Genomic DNA, 24,212 nt, shown 5'->3' on the forward strand with positions numbered 1-24,212 from the left:
GAACGTGACATTTGAAAATTTGAATTACCTGTTTCAACAAATGATATACAAAAATATTGAACATGTTATTATAAATTGTTAAAAATAGATCTCACAAACTGTCGAACATGATCTCTGAAGATATTAAAGATCTTCACTATTATTAAACTAGGTTTCCCAAATTGTTCACTCAACTCTTTTTGAATTTTTAATTTGTATGATTAAATAGAAAAATAATAAATATAACACTGTATTTAAATTATACATGAAATAGAAAAATTGAAAATAAAACGAGAAAAAAGTTGCTACATGGGCTATTGGGTGACCGATTGGTGGCCACGGAAATAGGACAGCTCGTATAGGAGCCCAACACTCCCACAACGGCCATTTCCCCTAGGGATTTCTTTTATATTTTTAAATCCAAAAAATTCAAATATATGTGTTTATTTTGAAATTTTATAACTTTATAGTCCTGTCGTTCGTTGGAAGGCCATATAAATCTTCCAATGATCCACAGGTTTTAAAAAATTAAAAATAATGCATTCTAATGCTTTAAAAATTCAAACAATATCGAAATAGTCATGAAAAATTCTTTAAAACAAATTTTGGTGTAGATGATGCTAACATCTAGCTCTTAAAAAAATTTAGATAAAAATATAACCTATAAGATGAGAAAAAGGATAAATTTTAAGGATGCTGCAATTTGTTTTTTCCTCATTGTACAAATAATAATTTTAGTTAAAACAATTTAAGCACTAAATTATAGTATACTCTACAACATTAATTGTGTTCAGAAATTTTTATAACTATTTCAATACATTTTGAATTTTGAGAGTATTTTTAAACCTATCATCCTTCTCACAGACGACATGCTTAAAAAAAATAAATATAGGGCCTTCTAATGCTTAAAAATTTAAAATATTATTGAAATAGTCATACAATTTTTTTTTTTTTAAATGTGGTTTACAAAATACTATAATCTAGCACTCCAAAAAAATTCAACGAAAAATATTTATACAATGAGAAAAAAAGACAACTAGAATTTATCCTTTTTTCTCATCTTACATGTCATTTTTTTCTATTTTTTTTAAGCTAGATGATTTCATTCTCTACACCATACTTTTATTTCAGAAATTTTCATGACTATTTCAATAAATATTTTAATTTTTAGATCATTAGAGTGCTATATTTTATTTTTTTAAACTGTCATTGTTGGCGCGAGAGGATGTCTTGCGCGAACAGAGTATGAGAGCCTCTTCTAACGAGGAAGCTCGAGCTTAGGGACATCAGTGAATTGAGAGGAGAGAGCGATATAAGGGATATGTCTGCGATAGGCCTAAGAACACAAGAGATTTTATTAGATTCGGGCCTCCTGGTCGGATAACAGCCCTACGTCCTGTGTTTTTGCTTTATGGTGTGTATCAATTGGTTATAAGTGGAGTTTCTACATCTGATCAGAGGAGAAAAATCTTTCGTCGAGGGTCTCCTCTTCCCAGATGACCACTACCCCTATTTATAGGGTGTACGTAGCTTAGTGTACATGTTATCACGTTGTACAAATATCTAAGACTTGCCGAATTATCGGGCCTTATCCTGGATAACTACCTTTTACCCTACATAGAAGATAAATATCTACCATGATAATTATTGTGGTGTTTGTCCCTTGAGAGGTGAGCCGTTTGCCAATTGCGGCTCGACGCCGCTCTGCCGAAGGTGTCAGAACGACTTTCATCGCCCTAGGGTGTCAGGATAAGTACCACTTGCACTAGCATTAATCGTCCATCACCTCGTGTCAGGTCAGTTGCAAGTGGTGTCCTTTCTTATCTGATATTATCTCCAGAAGTCGGGTGCATCTTTAGGCTTTGGAAGGCCCTATGGGCACCGGAGGGGTGGCCTGAAGGGATCTGCAACCTTCGGAGGCTCGGCCTCTTGCTGAGAGTTTGGAGGCCGAAGGCTCTAGAAGGATTTACTATAGCTTCGAGGCTTCAGAAGGCCAAATATGTACCGGAGGAGTGGTTTGAAGAGGTCTACAACCTCTGTGGGACAGGCCTCCTGTTGGGAGTCTGGAGGCCAAAAGCTCCAAAAAGACCTTTAATAGCGATCGTCAATTAGTATTCTGATACTAGTTTATTTTTCCCCAATAGTCATTCGTTGGAGGAGTGACATGACTTGTGGACAAGAGTATAAAGTTGCTAAATTTCAAACCAAGCACATATATTCCAATTTTCGGATTTATAAAAATATAAAAATAAAAAAGTCTCCGCCGGACAGTGCACATTAAGAAAGAAAAGAAAATTCTCTAAAAAAAGAAAGAAAAAAGAAAAATCAAAACCCTAAGCACCCGCCCCTCTCGTCAGCTTCTCCCGGCCATGCCGTCGCCATCGCCGGCGCCCGCGCCCGCGCCGCCGGTGCTGCCAATCTCGGAGCACGAGGACGAGATCATCGCTGCGGTGGACGCAAACCCGGTGGTGGTGATCATCGGCGAGACTGGCTCCGGCAAGAGCACCCAGCTCTCCCAGATCCTCCACCGCCGCGGCTACACCCGCCGCGGCGCCATCGCCGTCACCCAGCCCCGCCGCGTCGCCGCCGTCTCCGTCTCCAGGTACTCCCTCCCTCCTCTTATTTACTATTGCAGAGGATGCGCGCAACTCTGTTTTTGGGGGTCTATGGCTATGCTCGCCAATCTATCATAATGTGTTGGTTGTGGTTGTCTCTCTGTGGGATGTGAGGGCGCAGTTCGTGCAATTGGAAGAGTTTGGGATTGCGACTAGCTTGAAATTTATAAAGGAGTCTGTATGTCGGATTGGGCGTGGTTTTGGGAGCAATTTGCAGCTAAATGGCCGGGGAAATACCAGAACTCAGCGTGTTTTGAGTTATGATTGGAGCTTTTTGTTGGGTACCCCATTCAGTTTTTAGCAAAAGCAGCGTGCAGAAAAAACAAGCTTAGAAGAAACTGTTAGGTGAGGGTCTGTAAGTGGTTCTTCCTGGTGGACCAGCTGCTAGCATGGTGTTCCTCCTAGTTGATCAGCTGCTCTCAGTTCTACAGCATGGGCTTCTAATTTTCTATTTTACGCCTTTTACACCATAAAAATTATTTCATTTGTGGTGTTAGTTACTGTCTTCAAATGTAAAACCATATATTTAATTGGTATTGTGAATAATAGCACTTTTATTGATCCTTTTGCAGAAGGGTTGCACTGGAGCTCGGTGTCCCACTTGGGGATGAAGTTGGTTATGCAATTCGATTTGAGGACAGAACTTCAGAGAGAACGTGCATAAAGTAAGCATCATAAATCCCGAATGACTTGAATTTCTTTTAATAGATCTATGGTAACATAGCAAGTGCAATAACCTCTGGAGGTGCACCTGTGACATCAATTTTTAGTTTGGGCACTACATCAACATAAAAAGTGTTTTTTTAATAAAATTGATGTTGCAATAAGTGGAGTGTGGCACCCTTTAAACCATCAATGTCAAACAAAAAATGTGTTAGAAGAAACTAAGAAATGATAAGTCTATCAGTAATTTAGTATTCTCTCTCTCTCTCTCTCTCTCTCTCTCTCTCTCTCCCTCTCTCTCTTTGCTTATGACATAAGATGATTTTGAACTTGAAGTTCTATGCATAGGCAGAGTAAAATGAGAAGTACATCAAGACCTTTTTTTTATGAATTTTGATTTGTTACAAAACCAAAAGTGATTTCACCATTGCACCTTAAAGAGTGATTGCACAATTGCACCCTAAAGGGTGATTGTGTTTGTTATCACCCCTATAACAACATGGTAAATTTGTGGACTGAAATTCTTCTTTCGATTGATAGGTACCTCACAGACGGCGTTCTTCTTCGTGAAAGCCTTTCAAATCCTGAGTTGAAGCAATATTCAGTAATCATATTGGATGAAGCTCATGAGCGTAGTTTAAACACGTATGGTGATTTATTTCTGAAATTTATTTACATGAGTCTGTGTTAAATTTAGCTTTGTATCATGTTTTGATATTCATGTTCAGTTCTTTTCAATTTATTTACGCCAATATTGTATCTACTGCTATAATATGTACTTGGCTTGAAAGTAAATGCATTATCTTCCGGAAGCGTGTCATATACTCTGTTTTCTTGTTCGTCATCTAACAACGTAACTCCATCGAAGATTCAATATATGGCTGCATTTTGGGATTCAACACAGATGCAGAGGAACATTTTTGCCTTTCTATAAATATTACACACACTAAAAACTTTAGCTTTGAATTCGTATTACAACTAACTTAATTTTATTTCTAGCTGATGCTTTATATCAATACTAGTAGGGTATTTAGAACTTACCAAATATTATCACTTACTAGTATATCTTTTCTATGTAACACATAAACACATAAGGCACTATTTGAATGAGGAGTATTGCTCTAGGAATTTTAGGATTTAGTATGCACGTTAATGCAGTGGCTTTCGCGCCAGTTGGTCAGAAAATTGTATAAAAATCAAGCAAGAAAACAGATGTGCATTAGCGCAACAACTTTCTTTGAACTGAATCCAAATGATTTGGATTCAAATCCCCTTCATCCAAACAGGCCCTTAATATTATTTCTGGTTCTGCATGGTGGATCCTTTCTGGTATGAATGGAGAAATGAAATAGCTCTTGATTGCAATTAGATGTATTAAGAGCACTGAGCTGGTTTGTGCAACAACCACTGTAGTTTAGAAATTATAGATACTCAATACTGGCCTCTTCTTTTTTAAGTTGGTACTGTTTTTACAGGGGATCAATTATGCAGTTCTTTTTGGAAATTATATGCATTGGCTCATTTTGATGTTTTATCTGGCTACAGTGATATCCTTTTAGGTTTAATGAAAAGATTGGTCATGAACCAAGCTTCAGATCTAAAAGTTCTGATCACCTCTGCGACTCTTGATGGTTTAAAAGTGTCAAAGTTCTTCTCGGGATGCCCTGTGTTAAGCATCCCGGGAAGCTTATTCCCTGTGGAGAAGTTTTATAGCACTGAGCGGCCAACAAATTATATAGAATCTTCTCTCAGAACAGCTACAGGTAAGAATCATTTTTGTGTGTAACCTTTTGCAATTTTAAGCTTCTGGTATTGGACATGTCTTGTTAGTGCATCCCTCATGTGAATATGTGATTATATTTTTGCTCTGCTTCTGCATTGAATCAGTCAGAAACTGATTCATTCATTGTCAATAGAGATAATAAGTCTGACAAATGCCACCAATGGTGTTGATATGTGCCATGAAGACGAATGTGCATTATAGCATAAGTGGGAAATGGGGTTGCTGTCGTTGACCCTTATATCAGACACTCTCGGTGGAGAGGAAAGAGCTGAGGGTGAAATCTATTTATTGTTTATTTGCAAATAATAAAATAATCTGAAGTGGCGGTACAAATACCTGGCCCATACATCAGCATTTGTATGGAACCATTCACCTCATTTATTTTGTGTTTGATTGTGAGCTTAAGCACGGTTTTTCTTGAGTTTGTGATATTGTCTTGTTCTCAGATCTTTGTGCATTGCCATCGTTGCACTATACTGGTATGACGCTTAGTTGCAGGGGAATATTGTTTGTTCTTCATCAAGGCCTATCGGAAGCCATATATGCCAAGCTGGGGTGGCTCTGCATGGTGGTTGCCAAACCATTTCATTCACAATAAATGTCACATCACACATGTTAGATACAGTGGTTTAAAATTTTGATATTAATTTTAGCATAGGGATGGCAGCTAAACCAGTGGGTTTGGGTCCCCGCGGGTTTTCCACCCGGCGGATGCGGGTTTGGGTTCTAAATCCCGCCCACGAGTCTAGCGGGTCGGGTACCCAACCTGTAGCGGGTGCGGGCGCGGGTTTGGTCTTTCCCTCGTGGGTGACCTGTGGGCACCCGAGTAGAACTTCTCTCAGCCCGACAGCCTATCAGGCGTCAGTGGCCAGCTTAGCCCAGCGGCCACTCGCACATTCGCCGAACGCTAACCCTAGACCTAAATGGCCACTCGCCCATTCGCCGGCGCCGCTCACAGCTCGGTGGCTTGTGCGACTCACCTCTCTCCAGTCGCCACTCGCCTCGGCACCTCGACGCTCTGTAGCCGGCGAGCGGCTGCGCGTAGGTACACCATGACGCCGTGTCGTCAGCCGCACCGTAGTAGCGAGACGAGACTAGCCTCGTCAGCAAGCGGCCATGGGGAGACCACGACGCGTCCATCCGTAGCTCCCACGCTGGCGACCGACGAGATGTAGCAAAAGAGCACGGCGGCCATGGTGACAAGCTCGAAACCCGCTGCTGCCATCACTCCCGAGACCGGCCTCGCCGTCCATGGCTCCATGGCTCATCCTGTCCACGGCGGTGAGGTCGAGGCCGCCGGTTCTGGCAAGGGTGCACGGAGGACACGAATCAATGGAGCCTGCAGGGCCTCCTTCAGCTACTTACTCACTGATAAATCTGTATCTTATGTTTCAAAAGTAAATCATGAGTATTTTCTGCATTTTGTGTGTTCCTTGTTCTTGCTCCTCTGATGGATCAATGGAGCCTACAGGGTCTCCTTAGCTTTGCTGAGAGAAGCTCTGGATGTGCCTAACTAATTAGGTGGCGGAATCATATATGATGTGTGATAGAAGAAGCAATGCAGTGTTCAGTTCTTGTTCAAATTTACATCGGTTTTGTCTCCTGTTTTCTGGAATCTTGCAGTCTGTTAGTTCTGCAGAAGTTAGGGATCTCTTCTCCCATGTTTTCTTTAGTTTTTAGTTTTTTTCCTGATTTATTTATCACATTTTACTATGATGTTAATATTTTATAATGATCCAGCACCCTCAGTCCTCATTTTCTGGATCTGCAGTTTATGTGTGTGCACTCTGCAATATGGCTTGCTTGATCTGTGCTGATTTGGAGCAGGACTGACATGATCAATGGAAACTATTATCTTGCTTGCTATTTCATGTGTGCAATTCTGAATCTTCAGCTAGTTACTCACTGATAAATCTGTATCTTATGTTTCAAAAGTAAGTCATGATTTAGCAAGGTTCAACTGGCCAGAGTGTCACCTCTATTTTCTCCAGTAAAATAGAGGGAAGAATGTATTTTCTGCATTTTGTGTGTTCTTGTTCTTGCTCCTCTGGAAGTTACATAAACAAAACTAGCAGCAAAAGAAGTCGCACTTGGGCCTTAGCTTAACAAATGACTACTACCTAGTAGATGGGAGATGGGGAGCATGTGTCATGAGTCATGTGCAAAACGAAAGGAGTGTGATCTGTTGGTTATGGTAGAGGAGAAAGTAGATTTGGGTCTAACTCATGTGGCCCTTGTGGCAATGAACAGCTGACCACGCAGTAATCATAGAAGATTCGAAGCATGTCACTCCCACGGGTCCGATGATGTAAGACCCAACAGGCCCCTGCTGGGTTTCGGGGGGCACATTTCGACCCGATTAGTAATTCGGGTGCGGGTTGGGTTTTGGCTGAACCCGCACCCGACCCGACCCGTTGCCATCCCTATTTTAGCATGGTGTAATTTTTGACATCACAAGAAAAATATGCATTAAGGTCCTGTTTGGAACTTGGGAATTCCATATTCCTGTTGAATCTCTATTGATTCTGCAACATTCCTGTGAAATTCCCGTGTTCCAAACGGTTCCAAATTGCAATATATAAATATACTTATTAACTTCCCTAACAATTCAACTAACTGGATATGTTTTATCCTAATGGATGGTAGAATTTTTCGCTTAACATAGAAAACTACTGTGGGTATATGATTATTGGCAGAGATTGACCATCAATTTAGCAAAATTTCGCAAAGATAAAAGGTAGACCAACAAATAACATTTCTCAAGCACCTCATTCATCTATGACGGGCTTGAATCTCATTGCTCCCTAGGTATAGAATGTTATAAACTTGCCACACTGGCTTTTATGGACCTACTACTGAACTTAATTGTTAACGCTATATTTTGGAGACCTTGAAAAATCTGAAACTACACATATTTAAGGTCAAAGTCATAGAGTATAATTTGAATAAGGTTCATTATTCTCGTTTTGAAATTACATAGCAGTCATATGGAGAGAATATAGTTATGTTTTCATGTTTAGTTAAATTTAAGGTTACTTAATTTTTATACCTGCTTAAACTTTCTGAAATTTCATCTTTCTTTTCCTAACAAAACCGAAAATGTTTTGTCCTCAGATATCCATCTCAAGGAACCCCCTGGGGATGTCTTAATATTTATGACAGGAAAGGTCAGTACCTTAAGTCTGTCATCTTTATTTGTTATTTTTTGCAATATATTTCTCTAATCCTTGACACCATGGCCTTGATTGACATATATAGTGGAAGATGTAGATCAAGGCCTTGTATTAATGCTTTCTTGAAAAAAAGTCCTTGTGTTAATGATGGAATTTCTAGTTTTTTTTCTTTTGTGATCAGTGCACTGGGTTTTTTTGTCGTAGTATTAAATATTATCGTGGGAATTTGTTATCTATTTAATTTAATTTTTTCCTTGATTAATGCAGTAATTTCTTTTTTATTTCTCATATGATTAATGTGGGAACTTCTAGTATATTCTCCAACTATTGTATGTGATGATAACTATTAGTAGTGCATTACTAATGTTTATTGTTTTCCTGTGATGATTTAACTATTTAAGTGTTGTTTGTCTATACTGAGTTATGATTATTTGAGATTATTGCAGGATGATATTGACAAGATGGTGGCAAAATTGGAGGAGAGAATACAAAATCTTGAGGAAGGCTCCTGTCTGGATGCTCTTGTCCTCCCTCTTCATGGTTCTTTGCCACCTGAATTGCAGGTAAGTATTTACTTCGTGCGCCCTTCCTCCCAAACTCTTATGGGATAAATACTATAAAGAAATCTTTTGTTCTTTTAGAGCTTTGCAATCCTTCACATTTGATATCGTTCTCTTTCTTCCTTTTGATAAGCATTTCATGCTCACGTTGCTGATTTTGTACACTTTCATATAGGTTAGGGTATTTGCGCCAGCACCTCCAAACTGTCGACGCTTCATTGTTGCAACAAATGTTGCTGAAACTTCTCTGACTGTAGATGGTGTCGTGTAAGCAGCAAACATAATCAGTTGAAGAGCACATGCTTTCAGCTTCCATCCCCCGACTATAGCTCTTGTATTTAACTTGGAGTGACAGAATTGCTCGGTGGTTTCTGAAGTAGTGAATTCACCTCTGACTTCATTGTTTATGGAAAAAATATATGCCAGAAAATTGCTAGATTAGAGTGACTTCAACTACTCTGCTAGTAAGCAACACGAGTCATATTTTAGCTTTTTTAAAAGAAAGATATATAAATACGAGATGGAATGCATTTGTCTGTGAAGCCATAATTTTTCATAAAACTTATACCACTTTCTCTTGACGTTGTTGATTATACTTATAAATCAAGTATGCTGTTGCATCCTGAGAATTTAGTGTCACTGTCACAGTTTAAAACACATACTTTAAATATCAAAATTTACTTGAATGACTTGTGAGTGCTTGTAGAATTATGTAAAGTTGATGTGGCAATCTTGTTAATGCCATTATATTTTATTATTTACTTATTATACTTAATAGTTGAGTACTCCCTCTTTTTCATTATTTCTCCAACTATCTGATGCCTAGAGGTCAAGGCGGAACAAAAAAATTATAGAAATATTACATGGAATTGGATCATGCTTACCCCTATTAAATGACATATTTGAGTCACTGAACATCTTTCACACCAGTAATAGCAGGGGTTGAGGGTGGAGAAACTTGAATGACTACACTGTAGATTCCCTCAATGGGCAAATATTTTGAAATGACAATTTTGCATAAACCCGATAATATTGTTAAAAGGAGGGAGTGCTTTAATTAGAAACGTGACGTTCAATTAGGATGCAGGAGGTAATGTGGGAAATTTTAGCTGTTGAGTTTGCCGAACTGAAACTTACCAAAATTTTCAATCTTTCTTATTATGTCGCTGAAAACTCGATGGCTACAAATCTTTTTCCCCTAAGGTGATTGTTTTTTGTTTTTGTAATTTTGTATGAATACTGTTTCTTATTTTATTAGGTATGTGATTGATTGTGGTTATGTAAAGCAGCGTCAGTATAATCCATCAAGTGGAATGTATTCGCTTGATGTAGTTCAAATCAGCAGGTAAATAATTTGGAACATGCACTCTCATTGCACATTACTTTCATTTTTAGATGTAGACCATCTAGTTATAGTTTGTAACATATACTGATATTATTCTAATGAATAACTAGAGTGCAGGCGGATCAGCGAGCTGGGCGAGCTGGAAGAACTCGGCCCGGCAAGTGTTATAGGCTATACCCAATTTCCATATATCAAAAGGAGTTTCTTGAGGCTACAATTCCTGAAATTCAACGCTCTTCTCTTGCTGGAAGCGTTCTGTATCTGAAATCATTAAATCTTCCGGACATTGACATCCTCAAGTTTGATTTTCTAGATCCACCATCACGTAAGATGAAGCTTCAGACTCTTGTAGTTTTAATTATTCTTCCTGACCCGTTTGTAAAGTCTCTCTTTATTGCCTAGTTACTGTACATTACTGTTATGTGTGGAATAACCTACCGAAGAAAGAAGGGAAAAGGAGCAACCGATTGATCCATAGTTGGGTTAGATAGTCTTAAACATAGGTTTTGGTTTAGGGAAGATTGAGGAGTCCAGGATAGTTAGGATATGAGTTTGAATCAGATTAGAGATAGGTTAGGTGAGTTTGAATCAGATTAGACAGGTTAGATTGGCTCCTATAAATATGGAGCGGGAGGACCCTTTTGAGATCAATCAATGCAATAGCTATTTCCTCATTTCTTGCTCCCTGTATCTCATCTCCCTGCTGCTACCAACACCGGCAGGTGTTTACTCTTCGCCATGGGCAAGAAACTAGCCAAGGACCGGCAGCGACTTGTCATACGTACCCGATTCGGCCACTTCCCCACGGACGTGACAACTTGGTATCAGAGACCATGTCTACAAGCACTGAGAACGAGCAGCTCAAGGCGCTTTTCGTTGCGCAAGAAGGGCTGCTGCACAAGGACTTCTAGGAGGGCTTCACCTCCATCAACGGTGCCCTGGGCGACATCAACAACACACTGAATAGCCTTGCACGTTCAATGAAGGGAATCGCAGGTCGCGTGACGGCGTTGGAGAAACCCAAGGTCGTGGACAACGCTCAGATCCCGAGGGATTCTGGCTCATCAACTATCGAGTCAACTCACACCAGGAACGATACACCACCGACGACCGTTCCTTTGTTAGGCGGTGTAGGCATCCTGTAGAACGATAGCATGGGCAATACTGTCCGTAGGTGGGCAGCCTCAGCAAAATAGATGGGAATCAGGCGACAATAGCATAGGCGTAGTCCCAAGGTTCTTCAAACTGGATTTTCTGTGATATGACAGGAAGGACGACCCACTGCCATCGCTGTGCTGCCTCCGTGTATACGGTGCCAGACCACGATGTCCTCCTTCAACGATTACTGGATGAGTTCGTTGATCTGTTTAGCGAACCCAGTGGGCTACCTCCTACACGCCTCCACAATCACCGCATTCACTGGAACATGGCGCGCCGCCTATAGCAGTCCGGCCCTACCGCTACCCTTAGCTGCAAAAAGACGAGCTAGAGCATCAATGCGCAGCAATGCTCGCCCAAGGTATCATTTGTCTGATCACATCTGCCTTTTCCTCTCCAGTGTTGTTAGTCAAGAAGCATGACGGGTCGTGGCGTTTTTGCGTCGATTATCGAGCCATCAATGCCTTAACTATCAAGGACAAATTTCCAATTTCGGTGGTCGAAGAACTTCTCGATGAACTGCATGGCGCAATATACTTCACCAAGCTGGACCTACGTTCTGGCTACCATCAAGTTTGCATGAATGTGACAGACATTGAGAAGACAGCCTTCCGAACACACCACGACCACTATGAATTCCTCGTCATGCCTTTTGGTTTGACAAATGCCCTGGCGACATTTCAAGCTCTAATGAACGACATTCTAGGACGGTATTTACGACGCTTTGTCCTTGTCTTTTTTGATGACATTCTCATCTACAGCTCCTCTTGGGCGGATCACTTACGACATCTGCAAATTGTGCTGGAGACACTGCGCCAACATCAGTTTCTACTCAGGAAAACCATGTGCACTTTTGGTGCGTCATCCGTGTCGTACACTCGTATCTCGGGCACATGGTGTCGGCCTCAGGTGTCGCCATGGATCATCAAAAGGTGTAGGCCGTGGCAGATTGGCCTGTTCCTTGCACAGTGCGCGTAGTACACAGGTTCCTCGGCCTCGCTGGATACTACCGGCGTTTCATAGAAAACTATGGCTCTCTCGTTGCCCCATTAACACGGCTACTGAAGAAAGAAGCTTTTGCATGGACGGACGAGACAGCTCGGGCCTTCGAGTCGCTCAAACAGGCGCTTTCCTCAGCACTAGTACTTCAATTGCCAAATTTTCGCCACATTCGTGCTCGAATGCGATGCTTCCAAGTCTGGGATGGGTGCTGTGCTCCACTAGGGCCGGTGGCGTTCTTCAGTCGCGCAATGGCACCTCGGCATGTGGGGTTGGCAGCCTACAAACAGGGACTTATTGGACTCGCTCAGGCAGTAAAACATTGGTGGCCGTATCTATGGGGGCATCAGTTTCTAGTCAAGACGGACCATTACAGTCTAAAATTCTTCTTGGACCAACGCCTGTCCACCATCCCACAACATAGGTGGATAAGCAAGCTGATGGGGTTTGACTTTAAAGTGGAGTAGAAGCTGGGACATGCCAATATTATGGCCGACACCCTATCACGCCGGGACGCCGAAAGCATGTTAGCCTTCGCCCTATCAGCACCTGTGTTTGATATATTCAGTACAATTCGCCAGGAAGTAGAGAAAGATGCAAATTTGCAGCAGCTGAAGGTAGATATCTGCGCCAACCGCAAGCGACCGTCTTGGGGCTTGCATGATGGTCTGATCATGGTCGGACGTCGCATTTTCGTACCAGCTTTCCCCCGCAGCGTCACTGCTCATTGCCCAGGCACACAATACAGGACACGAGGGCGTTCAACGAACTTTGCAGTGACTTCGGGCAGATTTTTAGATCCCTAGCGACAAAACCTTGGTCCAAGATTTTGTTCGAGACTACGCCGTTTGTCAACGTAATAAGACAAATCACTTGCACCCAGCAGGGCTATTGCAATCACTTCCAATTCCTTCACAAATTTGGAGCGACATCGCCATGGACTTCATTGAAGGTCTTCCTCGTGTCAACAAGACAGTAATCCTCACGGTGGTGGATCGTCTTTCAAAGTTCGCTCACTTCATTTCGTTGGGCCATCCATACACTGCAAGCTCAGTGGCCTAAGCATTCTTTGACGAGATAGTTCGGCTGCATGGCTTGCCAAAGTCAATAGTCAGCGACCGTGACCCAGTTTTCACAAGCAATCTATGGAAGGAGCTGTTCCGTTTGATGGGGACTCTGCTGAACATGAGTTCAACGTTCCATCCGCAAAGCGATGGTCAATCTGAGGCAGCAAACTAGGTGATTGTAATGTATTTACACTGCATGACCGGTGACCGTCCAAAATAATGGCTTCGCTAGCTGCCCTGGGCAGAATATTGCTACAATACGGCCTATCATTCCGCTCTTCAAGATACACCGTTCATAATTGTCTATGGTCGGCCGCCACCATCGCTGGGTATGTATGAAAAAGGTGAAGCCTGAGTGCTGGCCGTGGAGCAGTTTATGTTGGAACGGGATGAGTTCCTTCGCGACCGTCTGCTGTGTAGGCTCAGGAACGTGCCAAACTGTATTATGACAACAAGCATACATAGGTGGTTTTTGGTGAAGGGGATTGGGTTTGGCTCAAGCTTCTCGATCGCCCATTAGTGTCATTGCCATCTCATGTCAAAGGCAAGCTTGCACCCAAGTTCTATGGGCCTTTCCAGGTGCTGTCAAGGATTGGTGATGTGGCATATCGTCTTCGCCTTCCTCCCGGTGCCAAGATACACGATGTCTTCCATGTCGGGGTCTTGAAGAATTTCAATGGTCAGCTGCCTTCAGAACCACCACAATTGCCTCCTAAGCTTCATGGTCATGCAATACCAACTCCAACTCAGGTCGTGCGCAGCCGCATGGCCCGTGGAGAACGGCAAATTCTAGTCCGTTGGGCAGGGATGGCTGCTAGTGATGCTACTTGGGAAGATGTGACATCCTTCAAGCAACGCCATCCAGATTTTCAGCTCGAGGATGAGCTGTTTCCGAAGGAGGGGTGAGATGTTATGTGTGGAATTACCTACCGAAGAAAGAAGGGAAAAGGAGCACTAGCAGGACAGGATCAAGCTGCAACCGATTGATCCATAGTTGGTTTAGATAAAGTCTTAACCATAGGTTTCGGTTTAGGGTAGATTGAGGAGTCCAGGATAGTTAGGATATGAGTTCGAATCAGATTAGAGATAGGTTAGGTGAGTTTGAATCAGATTAGAGACAGGTTAGATTGGCTCCTATAAATATGGAGCGGGAGGACCCTCTTGAGGTCAATCAATACAATAGCTATTTCCTCATCTCCTGCTTCCCGTATCTCATCTCCCTGCTGCTATCGATGCCGGCACTCTTCACCACGGGCAAGAAACCGGCCAAGGATTGGTTGGCGACATCCCATACGCACCTGATTTGGTTACTTCCCCACGGACGTGACAATTACACTATGCAGTTGTTGGGCTTGTAATTTCGACCACTGATTTCTATTGTAATGTATTTCTAAAACACAGAAAGTTACGTTACTATGAAATTACTTTTCTAGACGAATCTACTCATATCACTTTTGAATGTTCAAAACTAAAATAAAAAAGGTTTCGATGGCCAATGTTTAAATGGTTTGACTGCGCGTAACCCAAAAGGGCACATTTTTGAGGGAGTAGTTGTGTGCTCTGTAATAAAAAAATGAAATTATGTTCTGGCTTCTGTCTAATTTTTACTGCAGGTGAGTCATTAGAAGATGCTTTGAGGCAATTATATCTCATTGATGCAATTGATGAAAATGGGCAAATAACAGATGTTGGACGAATTATGGCAGGTATACCTTTGAGTATGTCTCATTTCAATTGAAATTAAATGGTTATTCAAAACTGTCTTTAATTATGCATTTTGGCAGACTGTTTTTTACCGTCTTTTTAACCTGAAATGCGAGCAAATCTGGTCTCATATTCCTTTCTGTGAACTTTGAAGGATCAAACCCTACAAGTTGCACATGACAAATATGATATAATGTTGTCATCTTGAGTTTCAAATGTGCTTTTCATGAGCCTTGTATCCGTTATGTGTAGTTTCACTTTTTAATGTTTGCCTTTAGTCCTATGTACTTGAAATTTGTTGCTGATTGAGCTTATGTGCCAGCACCATGGACAGTATGTAGCACTTGGTGTTTATTCCTGGCAATGTTAACATATCCCGAATTCTCAACGCAGGAATTGGTTTGTCTCTGTACTATGTAAGAAGGTTTAATGTTTTTGTCCCAAGCATCGGGCAGTACATATTGCCCCATGTGCAAGGGCAATGGTCTTATTAGCATAATGATGGTGTAGTACATAGTGTGACATGATTGTCAGATTACACATGTACAAGTTGCAAGTCCAATTGTTTATTTACACCTAGTACATGCTACAATCTCTTATATGATAATGGAATATTAGCTTACAGACTATCATGATAACTACACAAAGATTGAAGTAATAGATGTTCATCAAAGCTCACGGGTTAAGGATCCAAAAGGGATCATTTATTGTTAGTAGTGTCAAATTTAGTAATGAGCAAGGATCATTTATGTGAGGTAATTATAAAATGTCAGTGTTTTCTGTTATCTGAAATTGTGCACCACATCTGCATAGAAATCAGAAGCTCCAAAAGTCTTCAATCATGACAATGCTGATAACACCTTGTCTACTAGAGAACTTCTGAAATTTATGGACTCTTTTATGTAGGATATGCTTATTTGGCTTCACTGCCTTTTGAATCTTCTAATTTGGTTGTCTAAGGATATCTCATGAAAATTTTGTACAGAGCTTCCTCTTGAGCCTTCTCTTTCAAGGACTTTGATTGAAGCGAATGAATTGGGATGTCTGTCTCAGGCATTAACAGTTGCTGCAATTTTGTCGGCAGAAATCACACTGCGGCCAACTAGAAGGTGACCTTCTCTCTTGCAGTTCATCTAGTCGACTAAAATTCATTCGCAATCATATGATGAACTTGTACTTATATACAGCAAGGACATGGAGGGAAAGAGGAAAAGACAAGAGCTTCCTGATGGTTCTGGTTGGGGTGACCATATACAATTGCTTCAAATATTTGAAAGCTGGGGCCAAACAGGTTATGATCCAAAATGGTGCTCAGATCATGACTTGCAGGTGACTAAAAAGAACATTCTTCTGATATGTTTCATGAGAAAGACATATGCAAACATACTTCTGATATGTTTCATGAGAAAGACATATGCCAGGGTAGTTAGTAAAAGTAAAATGCAATCGTCTTGGATCACCCAAGACAGAAGAAACAAACGACAGCACATGAGGTTTCCAGAAAATACCCTAGTGACCCATGTCATCATGCATTTTCATGATTCAAGTTATTCCCACAACTTTTATTTGAATTTCTCAGTAGGACAAAGGCAAATGCTCGGCATAAATGAATCCATTAGAAACTCAGCTATAATGTCTAAGTTTCAGTTATTTGTTCAAATATGAGAATCATGTACTATTTTAATTCAAATAAGTGTTTGAAAGCTTAGGATTGTATCTATTTTTGAAGGACCACTCTATATCAATGTCATGGCCGCGGGCTAGGTCCATCAAGTGGTTGTTAGGGTAAACATCCACCAAGAGAATAGCCGGGTGGCGTCGGTTGCTAGGGGAGGGATTAGATCATAGATTGATGAGACAACATATTGGGGTAGACTAGAGAAGGGGATTGAGAACTAGATCTATTCTTTTTGCTTGATTACAATGATGCGCGGCTGACCCGTTATATAGATAGGGGAGATTACAATCCAAATCCTTACTTACCTAATTTATCTCTAGCTAAATTGGAAACTAATCAAACTCTATCTCCTAATCTAAATCAAATTCAACTTCTACCAAACTTATCTAAACTGAAAATCTCATACCAAACTTATCTTCTAATTAAAGACAAAGCCTTGATCTCGTGCTATAACATTTTGGTAGTGTTTGGTTGGAGAGCGAGGTGGGATGGAATGATTCCATTCTTGTATTTAGGGATGTGATGGGATGGTCCGGAATCAAATGTTTGTTTGGTAGGTGGGATGGAACGAGTCTATTTTAGTAGTCGGGTCCACCGTCAGCGTCACAATCGAAGTGGGATGGCTGCGTTCGGCTTTTTTTTTTGGAACGACTCCGTCCCGAATCTTTGAAGAATATTTCCTAATTCAAAACCATCCCATCCCACTGAATTCCAACCAAACAACTCAAAAACAGAATAGATCCGCTCCGTCCCACGAACCAAACACTACTTTACTGAACTCTTGCTACAACATCGCCGGACTGTTCATTCGCGTGAACAGTAACATCTGCACGTAACAACTTCACCCCTCCTTGCAAGACAGCTCGTCCTCGAGCTATGGTGACAACCATGACAGTGTAGATCCCTCCACTGCTGGAGCAATAGAACCCTCCCTGAATTGAAAACCTGGTATCTCTAATACCAAATATTAAGGTAAACATTCACTGAAAGGATAGTCGGATGGCGTCGGCTGCTAGAGGAGGGATTAGATTATAGATTGAGGAGACATCATATTGGGGTAGACTAGAGAAGGGAACTGGGAACTATCTATTCTTCTTGCTTGATTACAATAATGTGTGGCTGACTCTTTATATAGATAGGGAGATTACAATCTAAATCCTAACTTACCTAATTTATCTCTAGCTAAATTAGAAACTAATCAAACTCTATCTCCTAATCTAAATCAAATTCAACTTCTACCAAACTTATCTAAACTGAATATCTCCTACCAAACTTCTAATTAAAGACAGCCTCAAATGTATATGTTTTAAATACTGTAATTCTAGTTTTTTTAGAACAATTAGATCACCTTGTATATTAATATTGACTATCATTTGCAGGTGCGGGGCATGAAATTGAGCAAAGATGTGAGGAACCAACTATGTCAGATTATTCAAAAGATTGCAAAAGGTCAATTCTCTAGCTGTTGTTTTATGTTCAATCCTTAAAATCAGTGATAAAGTAGATCTCTTCAAAAGATCAGTGATAAAAGTAGTACTTTCTAAAATATGCTCAATGCTGACATTCTGTTCTCGAGCTCTTTTCTCTTTGGACAATTCATAGTTTCAGTTTGATTTTTAAGGATTTCCTAAAAGGATGTTACAGAGCTGCAGAAAATATTTATGTAGCATAGATGTTCTCTACTCTTTTAATACTTAATAATTCTCTCTCTGAGTAATATTGATTTATTCCTTCATAGGTTGTTGAATAAAGTATTTTTTAAGCAGAGTCTAAGAGACTGCGGGTTTTATCAATTTATCGTAATTCCAGGATCTACTTTAAAAAACAAAGGTTCATATAAATGAAAATAATACATAAAGGTAATATACTGTAGAATTGGTCCCTGTATGCCCGGAACTCTGTAGTTGTCTGGTATCTGTTTTATAAATCCTTAACTAAGGCCTGCATTTGAAATATAAGCACAACATCGACATATCAGCTATTTAGAAAGCATACACAAAAATGTGACCTCTAAAGTTGGCCATTATTTTTTATGCTGCGTCATCGCTTGATGTGATAGCTGAAAATTGGATATAATTTAATCTTGAGTCATCACGTGATGCTAATATAGTATTGTCAAAGGAAAACAGAACCTCACATAAGTGTTGAAATTTTGTTAAATTCAGGTCCGATTGATGTGCATGCAAGGAAAAGCCGGAAGAGTGACCCTGACTATAGAAAATTGAGGAGAGCTCTGTGTGTAGGATATGGTAACCAACTAGCTGAGAGGATGCTGCATCACAATGGTTACCATACTGTTGGGTACAGGACACAACTTGTACAGGTATTGAATTGTGTAATTTGTCTGTCAGGTTTAGTTTCTTGTAATGTCAGAGCTGTTCAAAAGTTCATGGAGATAGAAATAATCCCGAACAATTTTACTTACAGAAATATAGAATCAGCACCTAAGAACAGAAGGTGACTATTTTCATGCCTTTTTTGTCCCTTGTTTCTAGGACATAGAAGCCAAAGAAACTGCCAGTAGCTACTTCAATTTTTTTTTCTTAGCATGCGACGTCTTGAGGGCATGCTGTTTGCTATTGTGCCATTTTGGAAACAGTTTAGATATGTCAAAACGCTCAAAAGTTTAGAATGGAGACCACACCACAGTACCATAATCATATAAGAAGAATAGCCTGTGGCATGCAATACAGAAAAAGTTGACAGCAGCATATTTAATATCCTCCTTTTGAACCTATTTGTGGTTTTGGTCACATTGTTTAGTTCGCAAATTTAAATGTTTAACTTCTTTTGCAGGTGCATCCATCTTCCGTACTTGAAGGTGATGAGTATGGGAAATTTCCAATGTATGTTGTTTATCATGAGCTAATAAGTACAACTCGTCCATACATGAGAAATATCTGTGCCGTTGATGGGGCCTGGGTTGAGCCCATATTGAAGAAGCTTGAGAAATTAGACATAAACAGATTAAGGTATAGCTAGAAATTTCAGAGTCAAAAGCATTATTTCCGAATTCTGATCCAACAAAACCTTGTGACAGCTAAAGTCGTATCCTTATATATCTTGCAGTGGTGGTTCGAGTGCACTGGAAGATTCTGAACCTCTGGAGGACAAGCAAGTAAACTCGCCAAAGAAAGCCCTGGATATTAAACAATCTGAGGTCGAGAGCAAAATCCAGGCAGCCCGTGAGCGCTACCTTGCACGAAAAGGCAAGAAATGACATGTTTTCCCTATCATCCTTCTGGTCAATTAAAGGCTTTGCTGGAAGAACTTCATACTGACGTACTGTTTCCGGTGATTGATACATACTGGCTTAAGAGGTCCACTGAGCACTAAAAATTAGGAACATACATCTTTGTTAGATGCACAAACGGAGGTGATTGAAGAATATTGATCGAGTGGCAAATCTGCACTTGCGGTTCATTGTGTTATTTGGTGTGTGAGATAGAGAGGAGACATTGTAGAAACTATGTAAAGGATATTTTATACGTGATCATAAGCTAATTGTAGAAATTATACACAAACGTGGTTTGAAAGCTTGGAACAAATGTAAGGGCAGATACAATGCTTCATGTCAGCCGTCTTATAGGTTTCATATCAGCTGTCTTATAGGTCGTCTCATGCATTATCATCTAGTACTTCAAGTCGCTGTCTCGCGAAATAACCACCTCATAAGCTAAAATTTAGCTTAGGAGACAACTCATGCACAATTGTACTGTATGTAATATGGATACGTTTTCTTATCTCTCACCGATCCACAAGTTAAGGGCACGTGAAGTAATTATGAGACAACCTAAAAATATGATATATAGTAGGGATTGTAAGTTATGTCGTTTTAAGATTATAAAGGCTATGAAGCGGTATATAAGACTCAACCATTGTCCTTGCCCTAAGATGCCAAGATGGTGCAAGCCGCAAAGCCTCTTGTTCGGATCTTACAAAACAAGCATCTACATTAGTTCTCATGCTTAAGAATTTGGCTACTCGACTCTGACGTAAGCATTTGTTTGGTGTCGTACCGGCTTTAAGCTGGTCGTTTGGTGTACCCCTTATTTGGTAAAATTTCACTCAACATGGAACGTGTATGGAGCAAAATTTGTTTAAAAAAGGTGAATTAAATAATGAACTTAATTCTACAATTGGTAATGTCTAGTTTATAGGCTGACATAGTTTGTTGTTAAAGTTAAGGGTCCTATACGAGATTCTATGCGATCCTAGTCACATTACTATTAAATTTTCATCTACACACTTAAAGCTCCATAGGCTATGTACGAATGTGGATCTAGGCAATCTGGGGGTGTTAGGGCATGTTTGATGTGAGACTAACTTTGTAATGCTTAAGCTTAGTCACGTTATAAATTTTTAGATAATTGTTCGGTTGATTGTCATAATTGTATCAAGCCATACTTTGTTAGTCCCCTGACTCACACGTCATACATTCAATTTTTTTTAACTAACTTTGCCACACTTATGGCTAAGAATTTGTTAGCCACAATTAACTAAGGTTAGTCATGGCACCATTAGGCATGAACCAAACATACTCTTAGTTTGCAGCTGTTATGTTATGTTGTTCTGCTCTATGGAACCAAGTTACTTAATAGGAATTTTTATTAATCCTAGTAACATGGATATATAATATTTAGTACATATTACATAAATACAATATATCTATAAGGGATACCCGTGCCGCACATATCCTTTACTCGTTCCAGTATACCTTGTTACCGCTATGGAATAACTAAGGCATACAGATGAGCACTGGGTATATAATAGTAATCGACAAGGAAATGTAACAACCCATTTTCCATTTTCCATGGAATTTAATTGCGCAAAGAATTAAATAATCAAATTAATTAAAAATGACTTAAAAATAATTCCAATTGATTCTTTTTGCTTCTTGTGCTTGGTGGTTTCTTAGTTTTGGTTAGGGTTCTCTGATTTTTTTGGCTTTTGTTTGGAGTTCTAGATTTAATTAATTAACACAAAAGAAAGAGAAAGAATAAAAGAAAACCCTGGTCTGAAGCTCAATTCTTCCGTGGGCCAAACCCTCTCTCGTTCCCTCAGCCCATCCCATTTTCCTTTTGGGCTGACAGCCATCTTTCCATTCTCTTTTCTTCTCAGCCCACCCATCCTTTCTAGCCTGGGCTGAAACAGCAAGCCCGTCTCCCTTTCTTGCTGGACCAGGCCGAGGCCATCATCTCCGAGCCGAGATCACCACTATGGCCCAAGCGCCCACTCATTTCCCTCGTTCTCTCCCTCTTCCCTGGGCCAGCTTTCCTTTCCGTTTCCCTGGGCCGAGACCAACCGAGCCGGCATGTGCCCATTCTCTCTCCCACTCCCACTGCCGATCGGGCCCTGTATACTAGAACCACCTTCAACCTCCGGCCGTTCTCCAATCCTAATCTCCTGTCTTTAATCCTTTTCACCCTGTTTTATGTTTAGAGGAGTCCGAATAGGTTATGCCTGTCTTGCCCCACCTATAAAAGAAGGGGAGGGGGGTTATGTCCAAGATACACCTCTCTACATCAACACAAGCATACATTGCAAGATAACGTGTGCCTTTAGAAGCTTTGAAGTCACTAAACCCCAAAGAGGGCCTAGTCAGGTAGGAATTAGAGACACTCATCGACAATCCATGACATAGTTTAACATCCTCCGACCAGGTCTTCTAGATCAAGAACACAGATAAATCCACCTAGAGCTTTAACACTAGATATACATACCCCCCTCCCAATTGTAATATATGTTTTTGAGATTAATCAAGACAAGACAGGATGTAAGGCTATTATCCTCACGGAGGCCTGAACTTGTATAATTTTTTTCTCTACTTCCGATACACTCCTGTGACCAGCAGGTTCCCCTATACTACTTATAAATATTTGGCAGTCATTTTACTAATCGTTGACAGCTATCGTCATCCATGGGGATGTGAGTAGATCAGTCCTCAACAGAGAGTATCGAATCTCCAACATTGGGTTACACAGATCTCGTGTCCTACAGTGATTTTGGACCCGACGTCTATGCCTAACCTGATGGGTTGCCGAAGATTAATCATCCTCCCACGAAAACCCATGAACATCAAGCTCCCGAGTCTACTGGCCAAGATGATCACTCAGGTGATCATATGGATTGGGAGTCAGAACTCCTGATCACCAAAGTAGTCTCACCTTCCGATGGTATTCTCTACTGAAGAGTCGGTGACTCTATTGGGGATAACCCATATGACGAGCCTTGATTTATTGAGTTTGATTCTTCCTCATCCAATGGCAATGATCTCAAGGAAAATCCTACCGATCCAATCAGCAATGGTAACCTACACGGGGATCCGCCCCCTCTGGTTTCTCATGCTCCGGTCATCAGTAATGAAGCCTCTTAGGCCATGCCCAGTCGACAACACCTCTCAATTGACAACTCTTAGGGAGGATTGGAGATGACATGGTGCATTATCGGTGCTCGACATCAGGATGAAGCCTCGGCCACCCATGTTCCACAGAACATGTACTGCATGACAGCCAGAGCTCATATTTGAATCGGAGGCACAGGGAAAAGCTTGCCACTAAGAAGACTCCCTCTCATTTCTAGCACTTCTCTGACCTTCTTCAACACTTAGCCGTGAACTCCCTAGTGAAGGGATATGTGACATCCTAAGAAAGGGGAGGGTGAATTAAGACACTTAAAAAACTAACCTACACTAATTGGCTTGCAAATAACATTGCATTATAATTTTTCAACGAGGGAAGTTTGTGCTGTCAAAGTGTGGAGCACTACCGATATCCATCCCAACCCTGGACATCACAATTCACTAGGAGGTGAAGCCTAACCGATCAAAATTAGACAGGGTCTCAAAATATCACTAGAATGGTGTATCCTTGTGAAAGGTGTGAGCTCCGGCTCTGATACCAATTGAAGGGATCGGTGATGTCATAAGAGGGAGGTGAATTATGACACTTAAAAAACTAACCTAAACTAATTGGCTCAAAAAACTTTACAAGATAAACCTATATCAATTTCTATCTAAATATGCTCTAGGTTTATCTAGTGTGTCTACTTTACCGAACAAAGAGATTTACAACATATAGCCAATCCTAATAAATTACTCTAGGAAGGTAAATGCGCAAAGGTAAATTGCAAGTATGTAAATTCGGAAGCGTAAAGACGGTAGAAATAACAAACTCGGCACAAGGGATTTTTATCCCGTGGTATCAATGGTATGAATACCATCCTTAATCCACGTTGGAGCTCCACCAAGAATATGCTCCTGGTCGGCACCTGGTCATGGCTCTTGAGCCACCAAACCACCAAGGCAAGGTCTTAAGCCGAATGAGCCACCAAGCTGCTAAGACAAGGTCTCACCTCTAGCCTCTATTCCGGTCTCTTGCCGTCACGATCACTTCGAAGCTTGAGCCACAAAAGCAAGGATCTCCCCGTCCCAGTACATGTGCCTTGCCGCCACTCCACACCAAGTCAAAGGGGCAACAAGCTTGAGAA

At 40.8% G+C, this 24,212-nt stretch overlaps 1 protein-coding gene across 1 annotated transcript; it reads left to right on the plus strand.

The window, feature by feature from the left end:
* The first annotated feature begins 2,274 nt into the window (after positions 1-2,274).
* Positions 2,275-20,467, plus strand: LOC133886241 (probable pre-mRNA-splicing factor ATP-dependent RNA helicase DEAH4). Its single transcript, XM_062325988.1, has 16 exons — positions 2,275-2,581; positions 3,167-3,259; positions 3,798-3,902; positions 4,803-5,020; positions 8,155-8,207; positions 8,660-8,776; positions 8,949-9,040; positions 10,032-10,118; positions 10,229-10,443; positions 14,956-15,048; positions 16,032-16,155; positions 16,234-16,375; positions 18,104-18,173; positions 18,890-19,047; positions 19,521-19,696; positions 19,794-20,467. The coding sequence occupies exons 1-16, from the start codon at positions 2,349-2,351 to the stop codon at positions 19,942-19,944; spliced, it is 2,127 nt and encodes a 708-aa protein (XP_062181972.1). The 5' UTR covers positions 2,275-2,348; the 3' UTR covers positions 19,945-20,467.
* Positions 20,468-24,212: the final 3,745 nt, after the last annotated feature.

This window comes from Phragmites australis, chromosome 12, assembly GCF_958298935.1.
Source record: "Phragmites australis chromosome 12, lpPhrAust1.1, whole genome shotgun sequence".
Taxonomy (NCBI): Eukaryota; Viridiplantae; Streptophyta; class Magnoliopsida; order Poales; family Poaceae; genus Phragmites; species Phragmites australis.

Coding starts and splice junctions, on each gene's coding strand:
- LOC133886241 (XM_062325988.1), top strand. CDS start 2,349: ATGCCGTCGCCATCGCCGGCGCCCGCGCCCGCGCCGCCGGTGCTGCCA. Junction 3,903..4,802: donor CATGAGCGTAGTTTAAACAC/GTATGGTGATTT, acceptor ATCTGGCTACAG/TGATATCCTTTTAGGTTTAA. Junction 18,174..18,889: donor TATTCAAAAGATTGCAAAAG/GTCAATTCTCTA, acceptor TGTTAAATTCAG/GTCCGATTGATGTGCATGCA.